This window comes from Ranitomeya variabilis, chromosome 2 (genome assembly GCF_051348905.1).
Source record: "Ranitomeya variabilis isolate aRanVar5 chromosome 2, aRanVar5.hap1, whole genome shotgun sequence".
Classification (NCBI taxonomy): domain Eukaryota; kingdom Metazoa; phylum Chordata; class Amphibia; order Anura; family Dendrobatidae; genus Ranitomeya; species Ranitomeya variabilis.
The window spans coordinates 1,070,108,230-1,070,133,425 of record NC_135233.1 but is presented as its reverse complement, the minus strand read 5'-3'; the positions used below and the strand labels follow the sequence as shown (position 1 = coordinate 1,070,133,425).

At 44.3% G+C, this 25,196-nt stretch overlaps 1 protein-coding gene across 1 annotated transcript in view; it reads right to left on the bottom strand.

Moving 5' to 3' along the window:
* The window catches only part of SUPT3H (SPT3 homolog, SAGA and STAGA complex component), a 576,749-nt gene extending 558,174 nt beyond the window's left edge, over positions 1-18,575 (bottom strand). The window contains exons 1-2 of the mRNA XM_077291574.1: positions 18,418-18,575; positions 11,235-11,344 (exon numbers count right to left, since the gene is read on the bottom strand). Of these exons, the coding sequence (XP_077147689.1) occupies positions 11,235-11,344 (110 nt within the window). The 5' untranslated portion in view covers positions 18,418-18,575. The remainder of the gene's footprint in view (positions 1-11,234; positions 11,345-18,417) is intronic.
* Positions 18,576-25,196: the final 6,621 nt, after the last annotated feature.

Sequence of the window (25,196 nt, the reverse complement as noted above, 5' to 3'; positions counted from 1 at the left end):
TACCTCAGCACCCTGGTATTTCCAGTATTAGATCAGATAGGGTGGACAGCAGTGTGAGCAGCCTCTTCTTACCTCAGCACTCCTGGTATCTTCAGTATTAGATCAGATAGACAGGGTGGACAGTAATGTGGGGAGTCTCTCCTTACCTCAACATCCCTAGTATCTCCAGTATTAGATCATACAGACAGGGTGGGCAGCAGTGTGAGGAGCCTCTTCTTACCTCGGCACCTCTGGTATCTCCAGTATCAAATCATACAGACAGGGTGGACTGCAGTGTGAGGAGCCTCTTACCTCAGAACCCCTGCTATTTAAAGTATTAGATCAGATAGACAGGATGGACAACAGTGTGAGCAGCCTCTTACCTCAGCACCTCTGGTATCTCCAGCATAAGATCAGAAAGACAGGGTGGACAGCAGTGTGAGTAGCCTCTTAGCTAAGCACCCCTGGTATCTCCAGTATTAGATCATACAGACAGGGTGGACTGCATTGTGTGCAGCCTCTTCTTACCTCAGCACCTCTGGTATCTCCAGCATAAGATCAGAAAGACAGGGTGGACAGCAGTGTGAGGAGCCTCTTAGCTAAGCACCCCTGGTATCTCAAGTATAAGATCAGGTAGACAGGATGGACAGCAGTGTGAGAAGCTTCTTCTCAACTCAGCACCCCTGGTATCTCCAGTGTTAGATCAGGAAAGATGGACAGCAGTGTGAGCAGCCTCTTCTTACCACATCACCACTGGTACCTCCAGTACTAGGTAAAAAAAGACAGGGTGGGTAGCAGTGTGAGCAGCCTCTTTCCTCAGCACCACTGGTATCTTCAGTATTAGATAAGAATATCTACAGGGATCACATCTTTCCACACATGAAGGTAGGGATAATATGCCTACTGCATATGCTCACAGCCACCTATCCCATTAACATTTCAGGACAGATTTTGGTCAGAATAAGGCGAAGGCCATATTCATGCACAACAGTGATTACCTCTTTAGACAAAATGTATCGGATATGCTAATTGTAGGTATTTAGGAATATATTTAGGATGACATCTAGTTTTTTCTCTTCCGGAATAATCCCTTTAAAAAGGTTTGCTTCATCTCTGTGTCTAGTGGTAATCTGAGAGAATTACTTGCTGTGCCCCCACAGGTGAAATACAGTATTACATGAAAAAAAGGACAATAAAGCCAAAACCTCTGAAAATGTATTTTAAGTAGACTGATCAATATATGGAGAAATATACAAATATTTAAACATTTTAAACGGGATTTCTCAAGACAAAATTTAAGTTCTATGATTATGATAGGTCTTCTATAGCAGATTGATGATGGCCCAGCTACATGGTTTAACCGGTAATCAACTGAATGTAGGGTTGCAGCTCCCATCCAAGCATCAGAGTCCCTTCAACCAGTTGATCGACGATTGTGCAAAGAAGTCAGACCTCCACCTGATATTCGTCAAAGTGCCAGGACCTCTTCATTAGCTGAAGGGTTTGGTCGATAGATTGATTTTCTAGCCCTAAATTACCCTATGGATAAGAAATTGATTTACTAGTTCTAGGTTACCCTACGGATAGGCCATTGATTTTCTAGTCCCAGGTTACCCCCCAGATAGGCCATTGATTTTCTAGTCCCAGGTTACCCCACGGATAGGCCATTGACTTTCTAGTCCCAGGTTACCTCACAGATAGGCCATTGACTTTCTAGTTCCAGGTTACCCTACGGATGGGCCATTCATTTTCTAGTCCCAGGTTACCCTACGGATAGGCCATTGATTTTCTAGTTCCAGGTTACCCTACGGATGGGCCATTGATTTTCCAGTTCCAAGTTACCCTACGGATGGGCCATTGATTTTCCAGTTCCAAGTTACCCTACGGATGGGCCATTGATTTTCCAGTTCCAGGTTACCCTACGGATGGGCCATTGATTTTCCAGTTCCAGGTTACCCTACGGATGGGCCATTGATTTTCCAGTTCCAAGTTACACTACGGATGGGCCATTGATTTTCCAGTTCCAGGTTACCCTACGGATGGGCCATTGATTTTCCAGTTCCAGGTTACCCTACGGATGGGCCATTGATTTTCCAGTTCCAAGTTACCCTACGGATAGGCCATTGATTTTCCAGTTCCAGGTTACCCTACAGATGGGCCATTGATTTTCCAGTTCCAAGTTACCCTACGGATAGGCCATTGATTTTCCAGTTCCAGGTTACCCTACGGATGGGGCCATTGATTTTCCAGTTCCAAGTTACCCTACGGATAGGCCATTGATTTTCTAGTCCCAGGTTACCCTACGGATGGGCCATTGATTTTCCAGTTCCAGCTTACCCTACGGATAGGTCATTGATTTTCTAGTTCCAGGTTACCCTACGGATAGGCCATTGATTTTCTAGTTCCAGGTTACCCTACGGATAGGCCATTGATTTTGTAGTCCCAGATTACACTACGGATGGGCCATTGATTTTCCAGTTCCAGGTTACCCTACGGATAGGTCATTGATTTTCTAGTTCCAGGTTACCTTTTAAACAGTCTAAATGTCTAGTTTGCCTTCATACAGTAGGTTGTATATTAGCGACTCTTATTTTTGTACTCTAATCTTAGGCATTAAATTTGTAGTAGTCTGCACATAGATGTTAAATGCAGTATAACTGTAGTCAGATGCTGACATGACTAGTAGATGCTGATTCACAGCTACTGCTGCCAGGACGCTGAGTAAAGAAACAAGCTTTTGTCTAAAGGATCCAAATAAATAGAAAAATATAAAAAAAATTCCATATAACCAAATAGCTGAGTCATGAAGGGTTTTACAGTGCTCTGTGTGTTCCAAGCCTACAAAAGCTCAATAAAGGAATATAATAATGTACCCATTGTCCTGTCTACAGACGCTATATATACCATGTGTAGAGGCTATTAAGAAAACGTCTTTCTTCGGAGGTTATGTCTCACTTTAATATGACACTACAGAAACACTTACTGGAAAATTAAAGACATGACGTCACTCATGAAGACGTTAAAACTGGACCATTAAAGAAAACAAACTAAATGAAATGTAATAGCTTCTACAAAAACTTGCTTAATAAATCATTGCACTTAGAAACGGTTAGTCAAGAACTCTCAAATCAAAATCCTAAAGGTCACTGCAAGGGTTAAGTTTAAAAAAAAAAAAAGTCTAAATACTTCCATCTCAAGAGACCATCAAATGCACTTTCCTCCGATTGCCCTAGGAAGAAGCTGACCGGCGAAACCAAAGCTCAGAGATTGACTTTGCTGAAGCTAACCAGTGAACTCAGCGTCTCTGGCGTTGTAGATGGCACAAGCCCACCTTATTCAAGGGATAACTGGCAGTGTGGAATTGTTTTGTTTTACACTTCTGACAGAGCAATTGCCTAATACAGTGCCCTGAAAAACTCTTCACAGCCTGAGAACTTTTCCACATTTTTTCATGCTACACCCACAAACCTAAATGTATTTTATATGGATTTTAAGTGATATACGAACACAAGTAGTCTGATACTTTGTCGGACCACCTTTCGCTGCAATTAATGCTGATAGTCTTTTGGGGTTTGTCTCTACCAGCTTTGCACATCTAGAGGCTGACATTTTTGCCCCTTCTTTGCAAAACAGATCTAGCTCGATGAGATTAGATGGAGACAATTTTCAAGTCTTGCCACAGATTCTCAATCGAATTTAGGTCAGGACTTTGCCATGTAGGGGGTAAAGGTAACATGTGGAAGGTGCTCTGGTCAGATGAGACCAAACTAGAACGTGTAGGGCTAAATGCAAAACACTATGTGTGGCGTACAACTAGCACTGCACATCACCCTAAAAACACCATCCCCACTGTCACACATGGTGGTGGCAGCATCATGCTGTGCAGAGGCTTTTTATCAGCAGGGACAGGGAAGCAGCTTATTCACAGTCCAAACTGAAATCCCAGTGAGAATCTGTGACAAGACGTGAAAATTGCAGATCACAGACGCCTCCATCCGATCTCACTGAGTGAGTATGCAAAGAGGATGGAGAAAAATGGCACCTCTAGATGTGAAAAGCTGGTAGAGACAGACCCCAAAAGACTGGCAGCAGTAATTGCAGTGAAAAGTGGTCCGACAAAGTATTAATTCAGGGGCTGAATACAAATGTAAGTCACAATTTTTAGGATTTTTATTTTTAAAATACTTAGAAGAAACCTTTGTATTACTTCCTTTATGGGTCACAAACACTTGCTACATAGCGTTTGTATCACATAAAGTCCCAACAAAATGCTTTTACAGTAAGTCTGTGGGTGTAATGTGAAAAAAAAAAATTGTAAAAGTTCACGGGGGTATGAATACTTGTTTAAGGCACCGTATATAAGGTGAAGACGCGTCTTATGAAAAGGCAGGGCTGGAATATTTTAACACTGGGCAAAAAATAATACTTGCAATAAGTTTTTTGCAGCAGTTTTGACTTATTAGGCAATGCAAGGACCTGACCTCAGAGAACATGGCGCATAAAACCAAGGACCTCATGTGTACATTCTACACCGGCATGAGAAATTCCTAATATTTAGTACGTTCACTACAACATTCTGTTGTCTACAAAAAAAAAAAAAAACATCTGGGAACAAAACACAAGATGACGAGTCAACAAGAACTTACAGGACGATCGCATACGAGACCCCGGAGAGAGAGTGACAGGACGGTCTATTCCTTCCAGACGGGAGTAATGAGGAGTGCTGTCCTCAGATAACTTGTGAGGTTCTGAGCGGTCAGGGCCACGGTGATAATGACGCAGGATTCTGCCTGTCCGAACACATGCATTGCAACACAGTGGGGTCTCCTCGGCTGAAGAATGCACGTAGTGAAGCATGTGAGGTCGCTCGCACTCAGACTGGGGAGACGACATACCATCACATCGAAAGTGTGGAATACTACCTTCCTGTAACGAGTGCACCATGTTGTGCTTTCAATAAAATACACTGTTTTTTTGGTGCATTTATTTCATAACTACTTTGGTGGGTTCACACACTTTTTTTGCTATCCCCTCCCCCCTTTATCCCTTATTCTTTTCCTCTATCTCCAGTATGCATTAAAAAAAAATAGTTGCCACATTCATATACAATTTATTGCTATCCTATTTAAATATCAAGTATTTTGGATTTATAATAACTGGACTAAGTTCCCTGAGAGCACAAGGGTTTTACAGTAACTGGACTAAGTTCCCTGAGATCACAAGGGTTTTATAGTAACTGGACTAAATTCCCTGATCTGAGAGCACAAGGGTTTTATAGTAACTGGACTAAATTCCCTGATCTGAGAGCACAAGGGTTTTATAGTAACTGGACTAAGTTCCCTGAGAGCACAAGGGTTTTATAGTAACTGGACTAAGTTCCCTGAGAGCACAAGGGTTTTATAGCAACTGGACTAAGTTCCTTGAGAGCACAAGGGTAAAAAAGTATATTTTGCTATGGAAGAGCCTAAATATCCGAGCACTTAAATGGAACACCAGCACACTAAATTCAGTAGGAATTGTAAAGTTTTCATTCGGTTCAATTTGTAAAAATAGGCATCAGAATTGAACAAAAAAGAAAATTCTAAAAAAAAAAAAAAAAAAAGTTGTACTTTTATTGTGTGTGCGTTTCATTACATTGAGGCCTCAATCAGTTTGTCAGCGATTTTTATTCTGCGCAAAAAAAATTTAAAAAAAAAGGACAGTTAGCTGGATCAAATTTCAATCAGCGTTTGGTCTGTTTTTACCATCAGAGTTTCATCAGATTTTCTTGTATCCATCATTAAAAAAAAAAAAAAATTATGGAGGTTTCTCAAATTTCAATCAAGTAGTCAGTGAAAACGCTTTTTATGGACCCATAGACCTGAATTTGATCATTGACTAGGATAAAAGACGGACATGTCTGTGCCCATGAAAAGTAAGAAAATGTCGGCAGAGCCCCCACAGAACCGAACACCCCCTCATCCCAGCCTGCAGTAACGATCCATTCTTGCCTCCTCCAGCAGCGACCCTGGGACTCTGCTCCACTGCAGCCGGTAAGGTATATTCGCATTATAAGACGCACACCCCAGTTTCCCCAAAAATTTATTGGGGAAAAAAGTACGTCTTATAATCTGAAAAATATGGTAGTCTAATTAGCGTAAAACTAATATATATGATATTTAAGTAGGACGAAGGCCTCATTCAGACACTAGTTGTTTCACATAAATGTTCTGTTAATTTCGATCCAAAAGAATTTCAAAAAGCTGAATGTGATTAATGGATTTTACCCTTGTGCTCTCAGGGTACTTAGTCCAATTACTATAAAACCAAACTACATGATATTTCGACAGGAATCAGATGCCAGTTTTTTATGCACCTGTTCTATCAGTTTTTTCAAGGATATAACGCTATCCATCATAGTCAGCAGGACTGTTCACATGTCCTTACTTACAAGAAAACCGGTCACAGGTGAGGATGTTACCTTTAGTAGCCATTCAAACCCATTTGTGGCAACTTCTGTGCATGCGATCAGGCCAAAATCACCAGGGTATGTCAACTTTTGTTCAGGGTCATTTGGATGTTTTTGGTTGTGATTAAGATTTAAAAAGAGAAAACACAGTAGTTTGACAATAAATGGCTTCACCCAACTTTCTTACATTGTCCCTTCCTGGAACATCACTGTACAGTGTCAGATCACAGATCTGATACTCTGCACTGCAGAGTATCACATCAGCATCTCACAGGCAGGGGGAGGAGGCATGTCAGCCCCTGCTCTTAGCAGGCGCTCATAAGTCACCTTCCCTGCAGGACCCTGCGGACATCTTAGGGTCGGGGGTCTCCATGGAGACCATCAGGACAACGCGATCGCATCGCATCGTACTGATGGAAGCGTGCAGGGAGCCCCCTCCCTGTGCGATGCTTCTATATGCCGCTGTCACTACAGACTGCGGCATCAGAGGTGTTAAATGCCCGCGATCGGTGGCTGACACCCGCACATCGCAGCTCTCAGGGTGAGGCTGGGCAATTGCCAGGCCATACATATACTGCTGTTTGCGGGAACGCAGCTCACGCAGAGCAGTACATGTACGGCGCATGTCGGGAAGGGGTTACACTCAGTGCCAATCTGCTGTTGGCAAGTACATTAGTGTGGATCCTCGAATCTCTGAGTCATTCTGCTAATTATGTGATAATGTGGGGCACTGTCAGGTCTACTATATAAAATTACCGGCTTACTCTCCAAAACTCTCATACCAAAACTTGAAAAGGGAACATAGCATAACCCTGCACTGACACAGAATGCACATTCTAATTAATAGTAATAAATATTACATAACGAAGCAGAAAATTAACATTTACATCAGCAAGTTTTAAGGGTGAAAAAAGAAAATCCACAAAAAAAACCCCTATATATGGCTCCTGCCACACAAGGTGTCTTTTTTGGGTATCACATAAGCTTTTTCACAGTCCACTGCTTAAGTAGATTACTGCAGTAGGTCGTAAAAGGGTCATTTCTAAAAAGGAGCAAATCAATTTGCAAAACCCTGGTTCAGTGGTCATGATAGTAGTCCGTGGCCACCAGATGGGTAGTCGTGGTTTTTCCATTAACTGGGCTAAGTATTCTGAAAACACAAGGGTGTAATTTCTCAACTGAGCTAAGTTCCCTGAGAAAACATGACTGTAAGCTGCGAAGCACGCACTCATCTTTTCTCATTTCTTTTAGAGGGCGGACATGGGACTACTGTTCTCATGATGGTGGAAGTACCAGAAAATGGCCCCCCACTGATGGCTATTTTGATCAGTCTGCTGGGTACTATAGGTAGAGATGAGACTAGTCCCGTGCATTCCGCGGCTTCTCCCCGCACCGCTGCCGTTCATTGATAAGTCTCACCCATGTGTTTATAATGATGCAGTCAGGCTGATTCATGCTGTCCATGGTTTGTGAATGGAGGATCCTGTGTTATCTACTGTATATAGAGGTGTTATCAGTCATTGTACAGGAGGAGGAGGTGAGCTGTGACATCACCTATTGTGAATGGTGAATCCTGTGTTATCTACTGTATATAGAGGTTATCAGTCATTGTACAGGAGGAGGTGGTGGTAAGCTGTGACATCTCCTATTGTGAATGGTGGATCCTGTGTTATCTACTGTATATAGAGGAGTTATCAGCCATTGTACAGGAGGAGGAGGTGAGCTGTGACATCACCTATTGTGAATGGTGGATCCTGTGTTACATACTGTATATAGAGGTGTTATCAGTCTTTGTACAGGAGGAGGAGGTGAGCTGTGACATCACCTATTGTGAATGGTGGATCCTGTGTTATATACTGTATATAGAGGTGTTATCAGTCACTGTACCGGAGGAGGAGGAGGTGAGCTGTGACATCTCCTATTGTGAATGGTGGATCCTGTGTTATCTACTGTATATAGAGGAGTTATCAGCCATTGTACAGGAGGAGGAGGTGAGGTGTGACATCACCTATTGTGAATGGTGGATCCTGTGTTATCTACTGTATATAGAGGTGTTATCAGTCATTGTACCGGAGGAGGAGGTGAGCTGTGACATCTCCTATTGTGAATGGTGGATCCTGTGTTATCTACTGTATATAGAGGTGTTATCAGTCATTGTACAGGAGGAGGAGGAGGTGAGCTGTGACATCTCCTATTGTGAATGGTGGATCCTGTGTTATCTACTGTATATAGAGGTGTCAGTCATTGTACAGGAGGAGGAGGTGAGCTGTGACATCACCTATTGTGAATGGTGGATCCTGTGTTATCTACTGTATATAGAGGTGTTATCAGTCATTGTACAGGAGGAGGTGAGCTGTGATATCACCTATGGTGGATCCTGTGTTATCTACTGTATATAGAGGTGTCACATAATTGTAATTCTATTACTGAAGATAATGAAACTGCAGAAAAGTATTATGTACAGAACATGAAGGAGGATTCTAGCATAAAGCTTATTTGACAGTGTGAAAATTGCAAGTTTTTTTTTAATTCTATTTTTGTTGATATGAATAGCTACATGGGAAAATAAAGAAAAAAAAAACACATTTATTCTCCAAGGAACCACGTGCACCCCAGTATAGGTGATTACTAAGAAAGAATTTGCCCAAAATGTTATCTTATTCCGTACCTGTAAGACATAGGATAAGTTCTTGATAGCTGGGGGTCCGACCGATCCGGGCTATCCCCATCATTCCCACTGAGAATGTGTGCACGATCGTCCACATGAGGCTCTTCACAGCCCAGTACTCATGGATCGGTTGGGCCCCACAGTGTTCACAAAGTTGTTCTTTATCTAGCGGATACTTTCCAATAATTAGGAAATAACTTTATAGCTTAGGACAAATCCTCTAAAGGAAAAAAAAACAATCCTGCTGTGGAAAATTCCATAAAGTCTCCGCTCTTACAGTAAAGAATCCACCTTTATCATGAAGTAGGAAGCTACTTGTAATGTTAGTTCATTAAGACAGGACATCCAGATCCCTTTGATTATGAACCAACCACTCAAAGAGACTGTGGTAGAAAATGCCATTGTGTCACTGCTCTTACAGTAAAGAATCACTAGTAGAGACTGGCATGTTAATTCAAGACAGATATCCAGACCACTATCAAGATGAATCAGTGATTACAAACTCTGAAAATTCCATTATATCACTGCTCTTACAGTAAAGAATCCACGTCTATGTATAACCACCTGTGCCCAATACGCCGTGCCATGTAATATGGTAGAACTATGTTCTAATCCTGAGTATCGATGCCCTTTTTATGCATCCTATTAGATTATATGCCTTGGCAGCAGCTGCCTGACACTAGTTACTCCAGCTAAAGTCTATGGACACCTCTGACATGGGAAAATGTATTTTTACATAGTAGTAGAAATTAGTATAGGACAAGTGCACACATTGAGTATCTGATTGTAGAAACTTCTGCATCTCTTGGCAGGAAAATGCCGCCTCAAAAACGTTGCGTTTTTTATGTGTTTTTGCCTGCATTTTTCTAAGTGCATTCAATGGGTGAAAAAAATCATTACCTAAAGGTAACCACTAAGTTTCAACTTGCAATCTGCTTACCTTTATTTTGAGATCCCCTGACATTCAGTTTGCTGCATGATTCAAGTTTCACATTTTCCTCTTGTGGAAATTTCTCTACCAATAATATAGGCTGGATGTGATGTCTGCCCACTCTGAGGCTGTAAATGCTTTCTCCTCTCTCCACATTGTGGAGATCTTTATACTGTCCTCCCACCAATAATCCCACAATTGCTAGGTGTATGAATCTGTGTAGCGCAATCATACAAAAACCATATACGAGGGAGATCAATAAATTTACCTACCTGAATATGAAAACAGAATTTTCTGAGAAAGTTAAACTTACTGCTTGTAGTCCAGAGCCTCTCACCTGGCCAAATAAGTTCTCATACTTTGCACTGACGAGGGCCAACAGTCCGAAACACCGCGTCTGCGAACTGAGATACTGATTTGGCTTTTATCCTAAGTCATATTGCACGACTCGTTAGAGGGTTGATTGTGACTTGTAGGATCGCTACTTCCAACAGGTGGCGCTATAGAGTCAAGTCCTCTTTTTCTCTGAAGAGGCAATTTGCATACTACTTTTCAATGTAATTCTCCTTGACTTCACACTTATTCATTTTCGTCACCAGTGATCGGATGCCCGCAGAATAGGAGACTTCTGTTGTAAGAACCATTTCTGCCGCTTTGACTACATGATCATCAGGAAATCGCTGCCCACTAGTGTTGAGCGAGCATGCTTGGGTAAGGCGTTATCTGAGCATGCTCGTGGGCTAAACGAGTGACTTCGGCGTGCTCGAGAAACATGTTCGAGTCCTCGCGGCTGCATGTCTCGCTGCTGTTCGACAGCCACAACACAATGGGATTGCCTGTTTGCTAGGAAATCGAACAAGGACTGGAACATATTTTTCTACCCTGCCGAAGATACTCGAACACCTTATCCCAGCACGTTCACTTATCACTACTTTCTACCCCTTTTAAACTGCTTAGCCCAAAACAATACAGCAATCATCATTTGATGCATTTCTTTAGGCTCCATTGTAAGGAATTTAATCACAGACCAAAGCTCCACATCCCTCCCTGTCTCTGTAGAGCCGCACTGTACTGCACTTGCCATCCTGTCGCTTCCAGTGCTTTCACCTCTACTGTGTCTGTGGCCGATCCAGTCACGTGTCACCGCGCACAGAGAAGCTCAGCTTCCGAACACAGACAGGAACACAGGTATCAAACACGTCACTCACATCATGCTCTGGAGCTCGGGGACGAAACTGCTCAGCTTCCCTGCTCCCTTCCCGGACGACGCGGTGGCTGATGACGACATGGTGTTCGCCGATGCAGTGCCGAGGCTCATCTAGGAAAAATAAAGAGATCATCAAGTATCCGGCCACCGCACCGATGTGTCAGACAAAGGGGCAGATGCCCAAACCCACAATCAGGCACCAGCTGTCATTCTATGTGCCCCATCACGATAAATCTCCTATTATTTACTGTCATTTATTTAAGTTGCTTGTGAAGCATAGCATGGTGGAGGATGTGCGGGGCTGAAGAAGCGACCACCCCTGCTAGAGATGAGAAAACACCCGCGGCATCGCCCCCCGTCTCTACAATATGCACTGGCGGCATCGCCCCCGCCTCTAGAATATACACCGGCAGCAGTGCTCCAGCCTACAGAATATACACCCGCAGCAACGCTCGTCTCCAGAATATACACCCGCAGCAGCGCTCATCTCTGGATTATAAACCCAGAGCGCTCCTGCCTCTAGAATATACACCCGCAGCAACGCTCGTCTCCAGAATATACACCCGCAGCAGCGCTCATCTCTGGATTATAAACCCAGAGCGCTCCTGCCTCTAGAATATACACCTGCAGCAGCGCTCCCCCATCTAGAAAACACACCCGCACAGGTGCTCCTGCCTCTAGAATATACACCCGCAGCGCTCGTTTCTAGAATTTACTTGTGCAGCAACGCTCCCACTTCCAGAATACACACCCGCAGCAGCATTCCCACCTCTAGAATATACACCTGCAGCAGCGCTCCTGCCTCTACACTATGTTCGAAATTATTATGCAAATGACATTTTTCTCAGATTTTCCTAAATGGTCGGTCCAAATGACAATCAGTCTAATAAAAGTCATCACCCGTTAGATTATACATCGAATTTTATTGAAGAAACCTCCCAATGATAACAGTATAATCTCCAAAATGAATAATAACTCACAATGCACTGTTCCAAATTATTAGGCACAGTAGAATTTCTAGACATTTGATATGTTTTAAAGAACTGAAAATGCTAATTTGTGGAATTTGCAGCATTAGGAGGTCACATTCACTGAACAAAAAAGCTATTTAACTCCAAAACATCCCAACAGGCCAAGTTACATGTTAACATAGGAACCTTCTTTGATATCACCTTCTCAATTCTTGCATCCATTGAACTTGTGAGTTTTTGGAGAGTTTTTGCTTGTATTTCTTTGCATGAAGTCAGAATCGCCTCCCAGAGCTGCTGTTTGGATGTGCACTGCCTCCCACCCTCATAGATCTTTAGCTTGATGATAATCCAAAGGTTCTCTATAGGGTTGAGGTCAGGGGAAGATGGTGGCCACACCATGAGTTTATCTCCTTTTATGCCCATAGCAGCCAATGACTCATATGTATTCTTTGCAGCATGAGATGGTGCATTGTCAGCATGAAGATGATTTTGGTCCTGAAGGCACGTTTCTGCTTTTTACACCATGGAAGAAAGTTGTCAGTCAGAAACTCTATACACTTTGCAGAGGTCATTTTCACACCTTCAGGAACCTTAAAGGGCCCTACCAGCTGTTCCGGACCAAAACATGACTCCTCAACCTCCTTGCTGACGTCGCAGCCTTGTTGGGACATGGTGGCCATCCACCAACCATCCACTACTCCATCCATCTGGACCATCCAGGGTTGCTCGACACTCATCAGTAAACAAGACTGCTTGAAAAATAGTCTTCATGTATGTCTGGGCCCACTGCAACCATTTCTGCTTGTGATTACTGTTTAGGGGTGGCCGAATAGTAGGTTTATGCACCAAAGCAAGCCTTTGAAGGATCCTACACCTTGAGGTTTGAGGGACTCCAGAGGCACCAGCAGCTTCAAATAACTGTTTGCTGCTTTGTAATGGTATTTTGGCAGCTGTTCTCTTAATTCAATGAATTTGTCTGGCAGAAACCTTCCTCAATATGCCTTTATCTGCATGAACTCTGTTTCAGTCATATATCTCTTCATAGTATGATGATCACTCCTAAGTTTTCGTGAAATATCTAATGTTTTCATACCTTGTCCAAGGCATTGCACTATTTAACACTTTTCAGCAGCAGATAGATCCTTTTTATTTCCCATATTGCTTGAAACCTGTGGCCTGCTTAATAATGTGGAACATCATTTTTAAGTAGTTTTCCTTTAATTAGAATCACCTGGAAAACTAAATATCACATGTGTTTAAGATTGATTTCAGTGATCCATTGAGCCCTGAGACACAATGCTATCCATGAGTTTATTTGAAAAACAAAACGATTAAATCTTTATGACACTTAAATCCAATTTGCATAATAATTTGGAACACAGTGTAGAATATACTTGTGCAGCAGCGCTCCAGAATATAGCTGCGTAGCAGGGCTCCTGGATCTAGAATATACAAGTGTAGCAGGGCTCCTGACTCACAAACATACCCACAGCAACTCCACTGGCTTTAGAAGAGCCAGTCTCTAGTCCATCTTTAGAACTTATCGGACATGCATAGGATTGGTAGCAGATTGGTGGGGGTCCGGTCACCAGGACCTTCATTGTTCCAGAGGAATTCTGAAATGCATCCGAATGAAGCAGAGGCCTAGCATGTGCACCACCACACCACTCATTCCCTATGGAAATGCTGGAGATAGCAAACTATATAGAACTCATCTTTTTCTGGCAGTCTCTAGTAGAATGCCTGAGACAGTAGGGCATGTCTGGCCACCGCTCCACTGAGACGGACCTCGACAGAACTCAGCCCGGGTATCAGTGCGGCTCCCAATGGTCAGAACCTGAAGATCAAGAAGTTATTACCAATCCTATGGACAGGTGTTAACTTCTAAAGAAGCAGTAGCACCGCGGTGTAGAGGATAGCTACTGCAGCATCCGGGCTCTAGAACCTCCCTGCTGCGGCATCCGGGCACTAGAAGCTACCCACCACGGCACCCTGGCTCTAGAAGCTCCCTGCCGCAACATACTGATTCTAGAAGCTACCTGCCACGGCATCCTGGCTCTAGAAGCTCCCTGCCACGGCATCTGGGCTCCAGAAGCTCTTTGCCGCGGCATCTGGGCAATAGAAGCTTCTAGATGCTACCGACCGCGCCATCCTGGCTCTAGAAGCTACCGGCTGCTGCAGCCTGGCTCTAGAAGCTACCGGCCGCTGCAGCCTGGCTCTAGAAGCTACCGGCCGCTGCAGCCTGGCTCTAGAAGCTACCGGCCGCTGCAGCCTGGCTCTAGAAGCTACCGGCCGCTGCAGCCTGGCTCTAGAAGCTACCGGCCGCTGCAGCCTGGCTCTAGAAGCTACCGGCCGCTGCAGCCTGGCTCTAGAAGCTACCGGCCGCTGCAGCCTGGCTCTAGAAGCTACCGGCTGCTGCAGCCTGGCTCTAGAAGCTACCTGCCGCGGCATCATGGCTCTAGAAGCTACCTGCCACGGCATCCTGGCTCTAGAAGCTACCTGCCACGGCATCCTGGCTCTAGAAGCTACCTGCCACGGTATCCTGGCTCTAGAAGCTACCTGCCACGGCATCCTGGCTCTAGAAGCTACCTGCCACGGCATCCTGGCTCTAGAAGCTACCGGCTGCTGCATCCTGGCTCTAGAAGCTACCGGCCGCTGCAGCCTGGCTCTAGAAGCTACCGGCCGCTGCAGCCTGGCTCTAGAAGCTACCGGCCGCTGCATCCTGGCTCTAGAAGCTACCGGTCGCAACATCCTAGTTGTAGAAGCTACCTGCTACGGCATCTTGGCTCTAGAAGCTACTGGCCGTAACATCTTGGTTCTAGAAGCTAGCTACCGTGACATCCTGGCTCTAGAAGCTACCTGCCATGACATCCTGGCTCTAGAAGCTACCGGCCGCTGCATCCTGGCTCTAGAAGCTACTGGCCGCTGCATCCTGGCTCTAGAAGCTACCGGCTGCTGCATCCTGGCTCTAGAAGCTACCGGCCCCTGCATCCTGGCTCTAGAAGCTACCGGCCGCTGCATCCTGGCTCTAAAAGCTATCGGCCGTGGTATCCTGGCTCTAGAAGCTAGTTAAGTCACAAATGTGCTAGGTGCAAATACTTCTAGGGCATGACCACACAAATGATTTTTTGTTTTTTTACTATGATGAGACTTCAAAACTTCATGCAGAAATTAGCTTGAATGTTGCCTCCCAGCAGTCATCAGTGGGAGCACAGGGGGGATTTGGAATCCACCATAAAAAAAATTAAAAAAAAAAAAAAGCATGCCATGCCCTTACTAAATTCACAAATAGCAGATCTGTTACAGAAATTTCTCTGACCGTCCCTTTACATGAGACTTATAATTCTCCATAACTATGCTGCACAGGTTTCTGCACCAAATCTGCCAGGTGTGAACTTACCTTAAAGGGAATCTGTCTTGTCCCCAAACATCATTATCCTGCAGATATGGGGAGAAGCTGCAGGTTATTACCGTTCTACACCTGCCGGGCCACCACACAGAAAGCCCGGCTACTGGGAGGAAATCCATTTTATTCCTCCTGGGAGCCGCCAGTTCTCAGTTGTTGAGATGAGGCCGCTGTTCATACAGTACAAAGTGAGTGGCGACTATAATCACGGCCCGGCATTTTGACAGGCTGCTGTGCACAGATAACGTCAACTGCAAGCTGGTAAAGTAGTAGTGCGTGCTTCCGCCTACAGCCGCCACTCACCATGTACTGAGCTGGTGCTGAAGCTGCGCCTTTGACTGAAAGCTGCGCCTTTATGACTGAAAGCCAGAGGTTCCAGGAAGGAATAAAGTTCATTTTCTCAAGATAATCGGCTTTTAATAAGGTGGAGGGGCAACTTCATAACACTATTAACCTGCAGATTTACTCCTGGCCACGGAAAGGGTGAAAATGTATTGATCGGTAGGGGTCCGACTGCTGGGACTTGCACCAATGGGCAGAAAGTAGCAATTATACCCCCAGCCATACACACACTGCTGCTCACTTATTGGGATATGGAGTGCTGCATTTGTTTTTTCCCGGCAGTCTAATAAATAAATGAAACGGAGTTCGGTCTCAGATCTGCCCTCACTATTCTGCAATAGTGATAAAAGTGTCACGACGGGTAAAAAAATTCTCCATTCTGCCAATCAGTCGGCCAATCTGGTGCCACCGCATCAGCAAATTATTATAACTCGCTTTCTCTGGACAGCCGCCTTAGATGCCGCTGCCAATCTCTGCCTGGGCAACATACTGAATCATTTCAGTGTATGGAATAAAAATTATCATTCAAGTGTCCTAGGCGGCTAAAAATAAACAAGAAAAAGAAAAGTAATAAAAGTAAAAATTTATCAAAATATTAAAAGTTGGAATCATCCCCCCCCCCCCTCACCACCCCATTCTCCATCCAAAAATAAAAAAAATGAAATGTATTCTCAGTATCACCGCATTCGTCAGAGTCCCATGTATCAAACTATAAAAGTACGTGACCCGAAAGGAGAACGGCGTAGAGAGAAGCAAAACCGGAAAGATGTGTCGGATTTCCATAGACGAACCTCATCTTCCCCCGCAGGAAAAAAAAAAAAAAAAAAAGTGATCAGCGGTATGAATACTTTTATCAGCTAGACACATAAAAAGCAAAAAAATGAAAATAAATATATATTTTATTTTTTGCTCCTTATTATTATTTTTTTTATTTGTGCACCATTTTCCTGTATATGTATACATATTATTTGTTCACTATATATATTTTTTTTTTAACAAAGCTCTGTGTTTTAAGCCACTGAAATAATATAATAATAATAATCATACATGTTTGTTATCGCCGTAATCGCACCGACCTGGGGGATCGCTGTGTTACCAGGTCATTAGTCCAGCATAAAAAATAAAAAAAAGTTATGACTCTTGCAGAAAAAAAAAAGGGAAGGAAAAAAAATTACAGTTGTAAACACCCAAACCCAATCAGGTCAGGGTTTGTCCCCGGCTGGGCTCCTTTCTGAGGCAATAACACTGAGCACATGCCTGCCATGGAGTACAGAGCTGAGTTTGTCATCTTGCACTAACAGTGTGTATTCCAATAGATAAAAAACAATGTCTGCTACACCAGCGGGCACCGCAGCTCTGCTACACCAGCAGGCACCGCAGCTCTGCTACACCAGCGGGCACCGCAGCTCTGCCACACCAGCGGGCACCGCAGCTCTGCTACACCAGCGGGCACTGCAGCTCTGCCACACCAGCGGGCACCGCAGCTCTGCCACACCAGCGGGCACCGCAGCTCTGCCACACCAGCGGGCACCGCAGCTCTGCTACACCAGCAGGCACCGCAGCTCTGCTACACCAGCAGGCACCGCAGCTCTGCCACACCAGCGGGCACTGCAGCTCTGCTACACCAGCGGGCACTGCAGCTCTGCCACACCAGCGGGCACCGCAGCTCTGCCACACCAGCGGGCACCGCAGCTCTGCCACACCAGCGGGCACCGCAGCTCTGCCACACCAGCGGGCACCGCAGCTCTGCCACACCAGCGGGCACCGCAGCTCTGCCACACCAGCGGGCACCGCAGCTCTGCCACACCAGCGGGCACCGCAGCTCTGCTACACCAGCGGGCACCGCAGCTCTGCTACACCAGCGGGCACCGCAGCTCTGCCACACCAGCGGGCACTGCAGCTCTGCCACACCAGCGGGCACAGCAGCTCTGCCACACCAGCGGGCACCGCAGCTCTGCCACACCAGCGGGCACCGCAGCTCTGCCACACCAGCGGGCACCGCAGCTCTGCCACACCAGCGGGCACCGCAGCTCTGCCACACCAGCGGGCACTGCAGCTCTGCCACACCAGCGGGCACCGCAGCTCTGCCACACCAGCGGGCACCGCAGCTCTGCCACACCAGCGGGCACTGCAGCTCTGCCACACCAGCGGGCACTGCAGCTCTGCCACACCAGCGGGCACCGCAGCTCTGCCACACCAGCGGGCACCGCAGCTCTGCTACACCAGCGGGCACTGCAGCTCTGCCACACCAGCGGGCACTGCAGCTCTGCCACACCAGCGGGCACTGCAGCTCTGCCACACCAGCGGGCACTGCAGCTCTGCCACACCAGCGGGCACTGCAGCTCTGCTACACCAGCGGGCACTGCCAGGACTCCCACCAATAACTACTTTTCTCTGAGTTTGAGGCTTATTGCACAGAATGCAGTGTGCACAGCTGAGGACGCAGCCGCTGTGCAGACACTTACCGCCTTTATTAGTTCTGCAGCAGATCTATACCCAAACTGCCCATATGGACATCAAGCTGCCCCCAACAAACATGGCCGGGCATTTCCCACTCCCTAACTAAACATGGCCGTCGGGAACCAATCAGCGGCGCGATAAGCCTTCAACTTCCTTTTTTTGAGTACGGTGGGCGAAGAGGATCAAACGTCTTTATGTCAAATCAATTAGAAACCGCGTAAAATGCCAATTGCGGGGCTCTTTTTCAGTTTACAGTGTGAAGGAAAAAAATGGCTTTGTCTGCGTAGCGACCAATCACAGGGCAGCTTTCATTTTTCAACAGGGTTGCAAAATGAAAGCTGCTCTGTGATTGGTTGCTATGGGCAACAGTTACTGGTTTTCTAAGTGACATAAAAAAAAACACTTTTTTTTAGTGTTTAAAAACTTATTTTATTAAAGAATAACTAAATATTTTGTTGTTTTTATACATATATTTTTTAATCTTATTTTTATTTTTTTCTGGTCATGTCTGAGAGAAACTTCTGAAAATTAAAAAAAAGCCATAGCGAGAGATACTGTGGGTTAAAAAAAAACATTACAGGCACAAAATGGCTCCTGTGATGGGCAAACTTGATCTGTTAGGGCGCTATCTGAGCATGCTCGGGTGCTCACCGAGTGTCTTCCGAGCGCTCAAAGACACAGACACTCCCTTCATGTGTTGCGGCTGTCTCGCACATACTATTCAAGCACACTGAAGACACTTTGTTGGCACTCGAGCATGCTCAGATAACACCTTATCCGAGCACGTTCACTCATCACTACCAGACGCAAAAAATATAGAAAGAAAAATGGCGGTAGGGTACAGTCCGCACAACGCCTTTGTCAGGCGGATTCCAGCTAAAAGAAGGGACCGCTGGCATTTTCCCAAAGCTCGACGGCCGTGCCAGCCTCTAATAGACGCCGTGTGCACACACCCTTTGTGGGCCTGTTCACATTGCAGCATTTTTTGTCCATTTTTTTCTCCCCCCCCAAAAAAAGGCTAGATATTAACTGTAAGTGAACAGGGACTTATTTTAGTGCACTTTTTGTTCATTATTTGGGGAAACTGCAAACCGTGGGCAGACGTACGTAAGGATTGTAAATGATGATCAGGACTCATGCACAGTCCTGTTTTTTTTCTGCAACAAAACCTGAGTGCTCAGCAGGAAAGAAGCTGAGGCAAAAATGCAGGTTTTGCTGCGTTTTTGGTGGAGTTTTTGGTGCGGTTTTGGTGCAATTTCATGCTGTTTTTTTCATTCAATTAAATGGATGAAAAACCCTGAAAGAAGTGACATGCTCTATATTATAGAGCAGACTATATCCAAAAAAAAATGCAAAGCACAAAATACTGATGATAAAGAAAGCAATGTGTGTTCCTGAGGTTTCTGAAATCTCATACGTTTTGATGGAACTGTGAAAAGCAGGTGAAAAATAGCATAAAAAAACGCATTAAAAAAAAGTAACAAAAATCCCTCAGTGTGAACCTAGCCTTAAGGTATTTTCCAAAATAAGGCTGTGTGCACACATTGCAGATTTGGTGCTTTTTCTGTGCAGATTTTCTAGATAAAACTAAATCTGAAGCAAACCTGATGTGCCATGCATACATTGCTCATTTTTGACTTTCAGATTTGGTGCAGAAAATAATATGCATGTGAATTCTCTGTGCGTTTTGTCAGTTGCGTTTTTCCTGCCAAGAGCTGCAGAAATGGTGCAGAAATTTCCTCCAACGGGGCCACCGAAGAGGTGCCTGAACGAATTGGGAACGCACCCTAATAGAAATTAAAAGGAAAAGTCTTTTAAGTGATTTTTTTAGAGCATTATTTAATTTCCAGGCATCTCTTGGAGCAAAAGACTCCTTAAAAAAAAAAAAAACCTTAGTGTGCACATACCATTAGGGCACATTCACACTTGGCGTTTTTGCAGTGGGGTTTTTTTCTGCAGCAAAACCTGATCTATTGGTAGGAAAGAAGCTGCAGAAAAATTTATTTTTTTGCTGCGTTTTTTGTGTATTTTTTGCTGCGGTTTTGGCATGCTAGATTTGTCTCTTGTGCATGCTGATAAAGATAAGTGTTGAAAAAAAAGTCCTATTCTATAGAATCAAGTTTTGGCACAAAAAATGCCGCAAAACCTAATACCTGCATTTTTTCAGCATTTTGTCACCACCCATTCATTCCAATGGGTGAAAAACGCTGAAAGAAGTGACAGGCTCTTTGGTGCAAAAAAAGCATGCGAAGCACAAAATCACGATGATAAAAAAAAACCAATGTGCGTGCATGAGATATCTGAAATCTCAGACTTTGCTGGTACTGTTAAACGCAGCTGAAAATTTGCATTAAAAATGCGTCGAAAAACCGCCTAGTGTGAACATAGCCTTAGGCTTCATGCAACCTCTGAGCTGTACATTTTGCATGCATGACTCTGCTCGGATGAATATGAAACATGAGCTTATAAAAATGCACAGAATTTACAATTTACTACTGTAGATGAAAAAAAAATAAAAAAAATCACTGATTTATAAAGCAAAAAGCAATGAGTCTTCCTATATAAAAGTCCAGGAATGTAAACGTTCTTCCCATTTAATTTGCCTTCCCAGCAATGAGCGCGGATAGAGCGTGTAGAACCGGGTGGCCTCTTAATGACCAAGGACTGATTCAGCCCCTTTTAGATCGACATCCCGCAGCCCAACAAAAATGTTCCAGTAAAAGGATTGTGCTCTACAGCGACGCGCGGGGAGTCAATGCACTGAAAGAATTTTTCGTTTTCTTCCTACAGCCACAAGGGAAACCTCTAAACTATGTAATTAAAGTCTTAAGCCTGGCAGCACCAAACATATTTGTAGTGTAAATGGGCAGTCTAGGTGGGCCAGATGGCCCCTATCTAATGTCTGCCTCCGTGTCTCCGGTCGTGTACATAGAATAAGGCCTGTATTCCCTGCAAGATACACGATCCATTCATCAAACACCAGAACAATTTGCCGAGAGTCTATCTTCATTTTATATTAAAAAAAAAATCACAATTCCGACCATTGTCTGTCGACATTAAGCTTAAATTCCCAAAAAACGGCCGGGATTTAAGCTTTGTAGGTTTTGTGTGGACATCCTGGAGCTCATTATACAGGTCATAAGATGCCTGATACGTGTTTTTCTTCATCCACGTACTCTTCCCTGTTTCCACGGGTACTACACAGAACTACGTTCCCACGATGAGTTGTTGATGAGATTTTTACGCTACGTATTTTTGAAAAAAATGTAAGGAACCTATGTTACTTTATGGGTAACATCCAAAGTTCATTGTAGGAACGTAGCCTATATTCTGAGGGCCTATTCCCATGTCCTACTTTCATGCAAACTGGTGGTCACCTTAAAAAAAAATGGAGACATGTCTACTCTGGTTTGACTGGTTGGACAAACTAACCCATTCAAGTAACAATTATGGACAGCACACCATACCCACCAACATTTGTGTTGGTACCATAGGGACATTGTAATCCCACCAGGAACGTCCAACTGTCCTAAAATTGCCAAGATAGTCCAGAATTTTTAGCCTCCTCAGACCTAGCATATTTGATGTGTCCTGGACCAAAACGTGTCAAAGTTTACATAGCCCAAAACTGGACGGTCCAAAAGTACTGGGAGGGTCGGCAACATTTGTGGACAGAATTGGTGAGTGAGACTTACTTGTCCCTATTCCCCCATAGAAGTAACAATTCACCCAACCTGAACAGACTACCCACTTTTTTGGCATTTCTTATTGAACTGCCACCCTTTTCAGCTTGGCTCCAAATTTGATCAGGATTGAAAATGATAATTTGGGATAGTCCTGGCAACTTTGGCACTGCTGGCAGCTATGGATCACGGAGACACTTGCTAGGAGAAGCTAAGGAGACCTCCTCTTGGGCTTCCTCCAACTTTTTTAGCCCCTTTAAAAAGATGGCCCTATAGCAATACAAAGGGAAGATCTGTGGATGTTGTATCGATGCTTTAGTTGACTCATGCCATTCACATTTTAGGTTGCGTTCACGCAAATGCACCTTTTTATCTTGATTTTAAAACATCACGGCAAAAAATGTTGCAGTTTTACCATGAGTGTAGCAAGACCAAAAAGTATTCATCCACAAAGAAAAAGAAGGAAGCAGCACTCACCAGGTCCAAAGTCTCATTAATACAGTAAGCAAACCATGCTGGCGGCGTGCAAGGGGTACAGGGGAATCAATGGACAATGTGTGAACACAACCTTAGAAAGTAGTTGTTTTTTTACACAGGTTTATTCGCTTTATATAGGATTACTTCAGCAGCACTTATTTTTCTTGCACACTAGGATTGTTTTTTTTTTCTTTTGCATGTGCATGTTTGGCCTTTTCCAGGATTTTTCCTGCATGCTTACTCCAGTATAGTCCACCATATGTAGGGCAAGTACAACAGATCCAACAATTGTAGCTTACAATGCCATAGTGCAAATGTGAACCCAGCCAACAAGATAAACACAGCCTACAAGGTGAGCACAGCCTCATACAAGGTGAAGACAGCCTACGAGGTGAACACAGCCTGTAACGATGAACACATCCTACTAGGTGAACACATCTTGCAAGGGGAACACAGCCTACAAGGAGAACCCAGCCTACAAGGGGAACACAGCCTACAAGATGAACTCAGCCTACAAGATGAACACAACCTATGAGGTGAACACAACCTATGAGGTGAACACAACCTACGAGGTGAACACAACCTACGAGGTGAACACAACCTACGAGGTGAACACAACCTACGAGATGAACACAACCTACGAGATGAATACAGCCTACAAGGTGAACACAGTCTATAAGATGAACTCAGCTTACAAGATGAACACAACCTATGAGGTTAACACAACCTACGAGGTGAACACAACCTACGAGGTGAATACAGCCTACAAGGTGAATACAGCCTACAAAGTGAACACAGTCTACAAAGTGAACACAGCCTACGAAGTGAACACAGCCTACAAGGTGAACACATCCTACAAAGTGAGCACAGCCTACCAGGTGAGCACAGCCTGCAAGGCAAACACAGCCTACAAGGCGAACACATCCTGAAATTAGCACAAATTAGAAGAGGATGAGAAAAACAAAAGCCCCAATTACTACAGGCTGGAGTTTACATCCAGTGAACGTGACTAAGAGGAGTGCGTTGTGATCCATTAAAAGAAATGTGCTCCAATCAGAGACCAAAGTACATTTTTGTTGTGATTTACACCATTTTGATGAATTTGGTGGCTGCCGTCAGCCATTTCTCTCTACAAGTCACAAACAAGTTTTCAAAAATTGTCAGAGCTGGCCGTAATTGACGAAAAAGTGCCTAAAGTAGCAACATTTTTGTGCAATATTAGTTTTTGTGCATCTCAGAATTCTGGCGAATATGTTTGATAAATCAGGTCCAAAAGCTTTGATTGGAAAGATTTGCTCGTCTTTCACATTTTGGATCCTCCTGGTTCTGCATTAAGCTTTGGTCACATGGCGTTTATATTTTACCTTAGGCTCATGCATCAGGTGGATTGTCCATAGGCCCCCATGCACCCAGTTTTTGGCAGAAGAGTGCACTTTTGACATTTGCTGGACTGGCATGCACCACCATTTTTAACTCTATAATAAAGTGTAATTTGCTGTTAAAAAAAAGTATACCGAACAATAGAAGGCTTTTTTTTTAACTATATATATAATTGTCTAAGGGTTTTTCTGTCTGTCTGTCCTGGAAATCCCGCGTCTCTGATTGGTCGAGGCCGCCAGCATGGCGACGATGATGTCATAAAGGTTGCCTCGACCAATCAGCGACGGGCACAGTCTGCCGCGAATTCGCCTCGACCAATCAGTAACGGGCACAGTATCGACATAGATGTCATAATGGTTGCCATGGCGACGATGATGTCATAAAGGTTGCCTCGACCAATCAGCGATGGGCACAGTCTGCCGCGAATTCTGGACTCATCATTGTCCATATACTACGGGGACATGCATATTCTAGAATACCCGATGCGTTAGAATCGGGCCACAATCTAGTTGGAGATAATTGATGACAAAAGGTACGCCATTGTTGGAGGCTTTCTTCGGAGGTATATTGTGGGGTGTTCTCCTGACAACTGACCGAGCATCTACAAAAATTACGGAAACGTCCTTTTTGGATCTGAGTCAAGGACTTTACAAGTCTATGAGTCCATGAAAAATCATGGACCCCGCTCCCGTTCATCAGTCTGAGGTCCATCATGTGCTGATGGTTTTTAATATTGTTTTGCATTGGAGAAGCTTTGAATTTTTCTTTTTTTTTTTTTGGGGGGGGGGGATTCCAAAAAATAATTGAGAGTAAAATTGGACACACTAACCAAGCCAAAATGAAGATCTGACCTAGTGCATGCACCAAGAAAATCTTCACATCTGAATGAGACTTAAGACATATCTGCGGTATTTTCATCAGTCTACATGAAGATTCAGACACGTAAGTAGCCACGTAGATTATAACCGGTCCACGTGCCGTCTACGGACGGCTAACACTATGGGCTCATTCAGACGTCCGTGAATCTATGAGGCTGTCATGTTCCGGTCAGGAGATCCGCGGCCAGTCCATGCGTTGACCGAAATCCTCAACGAGCCCTAACATTGGAAGAAGGCAAAATACAAAATACTGCCTCGTGAACGAGGCGTAAATCGGGGCCAACTTTCAGCATCGGAATAAAAAGAGGAATGTTTCCATTTTATCTTTGGAAGCAATGAGAATTAAATACAAAGTATGTTAGAAAG